This window comes from Pteropus vampyrus, unplaced genomic scaffold, assembly GCF_000151845.1.
Source record: "Pteropus vampyrus isolate Shadow unplaced genomic scaffold, Pvam_2.0 Scaffold289, whole genome shotgun sequence".
NCBI classification, from domain to species: domain Eukaryota; kingdom Metazoa; phylum Chordata; class Mammalia; order Chiroptera; family Pteropodidae; genus Pteropus; species Pteropus vampyrus.
This window is the reverse complement of record NW_011889070.1, coordinates 159,680-167,128: the sequence shown is the minus strand read 5'-3', so window position 1 is coordinate 167,128 and position 7,449 is coordinate 159,680. Positions and strand designations below refer to the sequence as shown.

At 63.3% G+C, this 7,449-nt stretch overlaps 1 protein-coding gene across 1 annotated transcript in view; it reads left to right on the top strand.

Annotated features, from left to right (window-relative positions):
- The window catches only part of BRD3 (bromodomain containing 3), a gene marked incomplete at its 3' end in the record, with an annotated part of 17,418 nt that overhangs the window by 7,885 nt on the left and 2,084 nt on the right, over positions 1–7,449 (top strand). The window contains exons 6-9 of the mRNA XM_023521054.1: positions 1,548–1,739; positions 2,297–2,532; positions 5,433–5,725; positions 6,645–6,773. Of these exons, the coding sequence (XP_023376822.1) occupies positions 1,548–1,739; positions 2,297–2,532; positions 5,433–5,725; positions 6,645–6,773 (850 nt within the window). The remainder of the gene's footprint in view (positions 1–1,547; positions 1,740–2,296; positions 2,533–5,432; positions 5,726–6,644; positions 6,774–7,449) is intronic.

The following is a 7,449-nucleotide window of genomic DNA, read 5'->3' as shown; positions in this document are numbered from 1 at the left end:
CCAGAGTGTCGAGGGTCCTTGCGGGCGGGCCGTGTGCTCGTGCACGGCGGCCTCAGGCGCGTGTGCGATTTCCCGCAGCCCGTGTGGGTCAGGACACGGGACCCAGCCTTTTCCTCGCCACGAATCGTGTGGGCTGGCGTTTCGTAGATGACAGCACCGTTTTGTAATGCCATCTAGTCAGGAAACTTTGTTTTTGGAGAAAAGAGTAAGAATCGTGGGTTTTGCTCCACTTGCAGAATTTCTTCCCATCACAGAGCCCAGAACCGTGTTCTGTCACAGCCCCAGTCCTTTGCCCTCTGTGAAGGGGCTCACGGTGTCACCCTCGGTCACCAGGCTCCAAGCGAGGGCCCAGCCTGCTCCACACTGCGGGTCTTGCTGCCCTCCCTCCTGCGCGAGGGCCCTGCCCGCACCTTTCCCCAGCTCTGGTGCTGACCGGCCCCCACGGGGGATACGGCAGAGTGGCCCCGCAGGTCCCAGCATGCCTGGAGCAGGCTGCCAGGACCCGTGCTTTTACACTGGGACCGCGCCCACCGTGTCTCGAAGCCAAAGGTTTTGCAGTTTGCAGAACGCTGAGCTGATGTCACTGTTAGGCTGTGCTGGGCCCGGGCCAGCGGCTCTGGTTCTGTTTCTGCAAAGGTGGTTCCGAGCTGCACGGCCTCCGAGGCTGAGTCGTGTGGCCACTGGTGGCTGCTCAGCCACACACCGTTTGTGTGAGCCGAGCTGCGGGCTCAGAGTCCACCGTGGAGGCACCAGGTGCACACACCCCGCGAGGCTGCTTGTCAGGGCCAGCCTGATTGTGGTTCTGCATGTCCATGTCCTTTGGAGGATGTCTTCACCCCGAGGGTGGAGAGTCTGGGGACCAGAACCCAGAATGGGCTCTTCCGGGAGCTGATGCCTCGCTGGTGGGGTCACATTGTATGTGTGTGAACCGGGCGGACTCAGGTGTGTGAACGTGACGAAGCGATGTCCCGCCCCATGGCCACTCTTCCTGTCCTACATGAACCCAGCCACCAGGGAGAGGGGATCTCCGCTGATGGGGCTCCCGAGGGGCCCAGGTCCTGCTCCGTGGGCCTGCACAGGGCGTGCAGAGCCAGTTTTGGGAGGACGAGACTTTGGCTTTTGAGCCACGTTTTGGAGCTAACTGGGAGTGAGGTGTGACGCCACAGTACTGTCCCAGAACGAAGGGAGTGGGGCGTGGTCCCAGAGCCCGTGGCTGGGGGACCCCTACGGGTCAGAACTCAGGGGGGGACCTCGCAGGGCCTTGGCCTGCAGGCGGGAGGGGTGCACACCCACGGGCTTCCGTTTCCTGGTCGCTCCCTGGGGACCCACCCTCTCTGGGCCGTTGGCCCCGCCCTGTCCTGGGTCTGTGCTCTGTGCCTGGAGAGGGAGGGGTGCGGGCCAGGCCATTTCCCAGGGGTGGTGGGGTGGTGGGTGGGCTGACCTTGACCTTCCCGTTGGCCGAGGGGCAGCTCCGAGGACATCTCGGGGACTCGAGGGGGCCGCCCTGGCGGCATCCAGGACCTCAGGCGGCCCCTGCTCTCCCGTAGGACGTGTTTGAGATGCGGTTTGCCAAGATGCCGGACGAGCCGGCTGAGGTGCCCGCGCTGGCCGCCCCCGCAGCCCCGGCGTCTGGCAAGGGCACCGAGAGCAGCCGCAGCAGCGAGGAGAGCTCCTCGGAGTCGGGCAGCTCGGACTCGGAGGAGGAGCGGGCCACCAGGCTGGCGGAGCTGCAGGAGCAGGTGAGCCCGCCCCGCGTGCTCCCCCGGCAGCCATCCTGCCCCTGCGGGGGCCGTTGGGCCGAGAGGAGCGAGCGGCACTGAGCACCCTGCCAGGCGCCTGTCGGCCCCGCTGCGTGGCAGTGGCTGGCGCTGCCTCGTTCCAGCCCTGTAGACTGGCTGCGCGGTGCCCCAGGCGCTGTTCCAACTTCTCTGTGCGGGCGTTTAAGCCCCTGCCCGGAGAGTCTTCCTCGCCTGAGCAACAAAACTAGGAAAACCCTCAGCTCCTATCCATTGAGTCCTTGTCCTGCCTTTTGCCTCGGGCCGAGCATGTCACCATCTGACCTTGTCGCTCTCTGAGCTACCTGAGGGCCAGGCAGCTTATCTGCAGTTCACCTGAGGAAGCCAAGGCCGGAGGGCCCGGCGACAGGCCAGCGGCCACGGGTAGTGGCGGCAGCATGGCTCCCCGAGGCGGGCGTGGCCCAGGTGCTGCTGGCTCACCTCCCCCCACAGCTGAGGCAGCGCCCCGGCCCCCGTGGTTCAGCCCTGGGCAGCCCCGCTCAGCGCACACGCTTTTGCAGCTGAAGGCCGTGCACGAGCAGCTGGCGGCCCTGTCTCAGGCCCCAGTGAACAAGCCAAAGAGGAAGAAGGAGAGGAAGGACAAGGAGAAGAGGAGGAAGGACAAGGACAAGGACAAGGACAGGCACAAGGCCAAGTCCGAGGAGGAGAAGAAGGCCAAGGTGGCCCCACCCGCCAAGCAGGCCCAGCAGAAGAAGCCCCCCGCCAAGAAGGCCAACAGCACAGCCACGGCCAGCAGGTGCGTCCCGTGCGGGGCGAGCGCGGTGTGGGGGCGCCTCGGCCGTGAGTCCTGGTGTCTCGGGGACAGAGCCGCTACGTGGACAGCAGGCTGGGGGTGGGCGGGCCTTTCTCGCCCTCCTCGTGGGGAGGCGGGCGGATGACCGGCTTGGAGGGTGATGTGCCTGGGGCTGGCCTGCCTCGGCACTGGAGCGGTCACACCGCCTGGCCTGGCGACCTCGGCGCCTTGAGGCCGAGGGGGTGCTGTGATCTGGGCCCCAGGGTTTAATGCGGGGACACTGGGCTTGTTGACTTGGCTCTCCACTCCCAGCTTGCCTGCCAGGCAGAGGGTCGCCGTGGCACGGGTTCAGCTCGTGGCCTGTCCGCCGTGGCCAGGCACTGCTGAGCGATGCCTGCCACAGACTGGCCAAGGACAGCAGGGAGGCGCTCGGGGCCGGGGTGCCTCCCCCGCGGGGCAGAGGGAAGGCTTCCTGGAGGAGGGGGTGGCAGCTGCTCCAGGAGCAAGCCTGGCAGCGGAGCGGGGCGGGCAGTATGTGTGCCCCTCACCGGGTTGGGGCGGCTGGGAGGAGGGTGGGTCGAGGTTGACAGGCTTTCTGGGGTGTTCGCCTTTTATTCAAATGGAAAGGAGTGTGAAGCATTTAGAGGTGGTCAGACCACGGCCTTTTAGTGGGGGCAGGAGTCGGGGAGAGGCCGCCCCAGGGGCTTCTGCAGCCGACAGGGCGGTGTGGCCGAGGCTGGATGGACAGCAGGCTGCTTCAAGGAGCGTTCGGGAGGCAGAAGGGACAGGCCTTGGTTCCCGGCTGTGGGGAGCGAGGGGGGTTGGGCTTGGCGGCTGGGTGGGCAGCGGGGCCGCGGGGATGGGGGTTCGGGTTTTCTCCTGTCTCTTCCTTTGTGGTGGGGAGGGTGCAGAAGTCAATTTTTCCTGCGCTGTTTCTGTCTGGCTTTGGTGTCATTCTGATGCTGGTCTCAAAGATGAGTTGGGAGCTGTCCCTCCCGTTCCATTTTCCAGGGTGGATCTATAGGATTGGTGTTAATTCTTAAAGGTTTGGTAGAATCCACCGCAGTAAGCCTGGCCTAGCATTTTCACTGCTGGAGCATTTTTCACCATGAAGTGAATTCTTTTGGTAGATACAGGGCTGGTCAGGTTCTCAGTTTCTCCTCGTGAGTTTTGGGGGTTCGTGCTTTTCAAGACATCACTCCGTTTCACCTACGTCGTGGCGTTTGCGTGTCTGCCACGTCCCCTCCCCTCTCAGCGTCTCAAGGGCCTGTGGCGATGTGCCCTTCCTTTCATTCCCGAAACTGGTCATCTGTGTCTTTTCCTTGGTGAATCTGGAGATGGGCCAGTTGTCCCGTCGTTCCAAGATCCGGCGTTTGATTTTCTCTTTTTTCCTTTTTTTTTTTTTTCCTGTTTTCACTCTTTTCCTTTTTGGTCTCGTTTTCACTCTTTCCTGTTGTTTGCTTTGGACTTAGTTTGCTCTCCTGTTTTAGCTGCTTCCGGTAGAAGCTCGGAGGGTTTACTCGAGACCCTTCCTGACACCAGCGCTCAGCGCCGCACGGATGCACCGAAACGCTGTCTTCGCCGTGGCCCGCAGACCCGGCGCGTCGTGATTTCCTTTAGTCCGGGATACCTTCTGATTTCCCTTTGGCCGTCCCTGCTGACCATGGGTTCTTTGGAAGTGTGTTGTTCCGATTTTCCAACCATTTGGGGATTTTTCCAGATATTTTCCGGTTATCGATGTCTGGTTTAAATCCATCAGGGTCGGAGATCAACACTTGAATTTGTTCAGATGCGTTTTCGGGCCCAGAACGGGGCCCGTCTTGGCGAACGCTCCGAGCGAGCGAGCGAGCGGGCGGCAGGTGGGCCCTGCCTGGGCGGAGCCTCGCCCGTGGGTGGGTCAGGAGAGAAAACCCGCGAGAACCCCCAGACGGACCCGTGGCGGCCGGGTCGATGCGACGGTGACGTTGGAGTCGTCTGTCTTCTTGCCGATTTGCTTTTTTATTCGTCACCAAGAGAAAATCGTCGGGGTTTCCGGCCATGGTTTTGGGTCTTTCTTGTTTTCCCTTGGGTGCCGTCGGGTTTTGCTTCACGTCGTGAAGGTGGTTTTCAGGCGACCCTGATCGTTACGCAGCGTCTCTGTTTTCTGGGCCCGTTCCTTTCTCCGAAGTCTGCTTGGTCTGAAGATGACCACGTAGGTTGCCGCGGGTTCTGTCGGTCAGCGTCTGCGTGCTGTGTCGTTTCCTGCGCTTTTTCCGTCTGACTCGGTGTTCTGTCTTGGTATTTAAAGTGGGCTCTGAGTACGCAGCACGTCAGCCGGCTCCCGTTCCGTGCCCAGCCTGGCCGTCTGTTTCAGCTGGCGCGTGAAGCTCATTGTAGTTAACGTGACGTGATCGTGGACACACTGGGCGTTCGGTTTGCCGGTCCGTTCCGTTCTGCCGCTTCTCTCTGTCTGACGCCCCCCGTCTCCTTGCCCGCTTGCTTTGGGATCATTTGACTCTGGAGATCTGTGTTCACCCCGTCGACTTTGAGGTGCCTGTGGGGTGTTGAGAAAGCTGGCCGCTAGTCACCTCTTGACTGAGGCCCGGAAACCCCCAGCAGCTTGGAGCAGTCTCTGCTCTGACCGCTGGAGCGGGGTCATCCACGTCCCCGGAGACACACAGGCAGTCGGCCTGGCTTCTCTGCCAAGGGCGCCACTTTGGGCCCGGTCCTGGAGAGGGAGGGGGCCAGACAGAACAGGGAGATGGAGGGGGACGAGGGGACAGGGGCTCCACGGGCGGGGGAACAAAGGGACGGGCTCCATGGGAGTAGGAAGACAAGGGGGCAGGAATGGGGGACAGGGCTTCCTGGGGACGGGGGACAGGGTACAGGCTCCTCACCAGGGCGCTCTCTGCCTCGTGCCTCAGGCAGCCGAAGAAGGGCGGCAGGCAGGCGTCGGCCTCCTACGACTCGGAGGAGGAGGAGGAGGGCCTGCCCATGAGCTACGACGAGAAGCGGCAGCTCAGCCTGGACATCAACCGGCTGCCAGGCGAGAAGCTGGGCCGCGTGGTGCACATCATCCAGTCCCGGGAGCCCTCGCTCAGGGACTCCAACCCCGACGAGATCGAGATCGACTTCGAGACCCTGAAGCCCACCACTCTGCGGGAACTGGAGAGATACGTGAAGTCATGCTTGCAGAAGAAGCAGAGGAAGCCGCTCTGTGAGTCTTCGGTGTTCGGGGCCCTCACAGCCCTCCCCCACCACCCTCGCTCAGCCCCAGGGCGGGGAGCCAGGCAGCCCCACTGCAGTCGGGTAGGCAGGCGGGACCCCTGGGTCGCCCCCCTACTCAAGTGCCAGTTCAGGGCCTCGCCACAAGCTCTCCTGAGCCTGCGTTTGGAGCTGGCGGTCCCCTGCCAGGGTAGACCAGTTCCCTGTTGACGGGTCGAGGGTCTAGTGATCTCCCAGGACAGACGCCAGCACTGGCCCAGGCTCACCCTGGGCGTTGATGACGTCACCGAACAGGAACCAGGGTCCTAGGAAGTGAGAGGAAGGGCAGGCCCGAGGCAGCTCTGTGGTGGCAGAACAGACAGTGGCCAAGGACCACCCAGGGCGCCTGAGCCCATGTGGGGCCCCGGGGGCTTCGCTTGGTCCTCACGTGCTCAGAGGGGGCAGCCACCGTCTCCGTGGAGCGTCTCATGGCCCCTGTAGCCTCGGCGCCTTTGACCCTCGGTGGGTGGCAGGCGCAGGTGAGCCGGGTGGTGCACTGGGCCTCCTGCTGAGGCCGCGAGACGGCCGTGACCACGGGGAGGGAGAACTTCGGGGAGGGGGTCAGGGCTTCAGGTCATGGCTCTGCCTTTCACGAGGGTGTCCCCGGGCCACACACGTCCCGTCTGGAGCTGGAATGGTCTGCCCCGCCTCGCATTTTGTGAGAGTTGGGGCACGAGCTCAGGACATGCAGGCAGGGGTTTCGTGATACCAGTTTTCCCTCAGGGAGCTCAGTGTCAGCCCTGGGGGGCCAGTCGGGGGTCATGAACACCCAGGAGGCCAGGTGGCCGAGGGGCGCGAGGCGCGGTGGCCGGCCACCTGTCCCTGCTTCGCCCCCCGCCGCACCGCCGTCTCAGCTCCCGGTTCTCCCGCAGCAGCCAGCGGGAAGAAGCAGGCGGCCAAGTCCAAGGAGGAGTTAGCTCAGGAGAAGAAGAAGGAGCTGGAGAAGCGGCTGCAGGACGTGAGTGGGCAGCTGAGCAGCAACAAGAAGCCGGCCAAGAAAGGTAGCCGTCCGCGGGCCGTGCCGCTCCGGGGTGCGGGGTCCCCGGTGGCCCGCATTGTTGTTCGGTCCGGAGGTGGGAGGGTCCAGGTGGGCTGTGGGTGGCAGACCCAGCCTTGAGTTTGTGGGTCCAGGGCCTAACAGTTAGCCACGTTCCCTTAGATGAAGCTCTTGACCTCCTGGGACCCCGTCTCTACCTGTAGTCTGGGGACAGAACCCCGGCCCTACTCAGAGGCACGTTTGAAGGTGCCACTTTCTGGAGCTCCTGGAAAGGGCTCTTTGTGAAGGGTTCAGCCGTGGCGTTTGGGGACAGGACCGTGTGGCTTGGGGGACGCCAGTCTGACTGCCAGCCCCTGGCAGTGAGCTTTCTGGAGCCCCCAGGCACACCAGGGCCAGCACATTAGCCGATAATCATGGGGACAGAGGCTCTGACTCCCCGCGCCCAGGCCCTGTGATTTGTGGATTGCAGGGTCTTAATTTTGATGAGCAGGTGGTTTGAGTTCTCCATCCTCCTCTGGAACCTGTAAGAACGGACAGGTACAGTGAGCAGGCCCAGGCGGTCAGAGTCAGGGTCCCACCCAGATGAGCACGCGGCAGCCGAGTGCTACGTCCTTGCCTGACCTTGCTTGCTCAGTGCCCAGACAGGGCTGAGAGCCCGGCCCGCTCTCACCAAAGGCTGG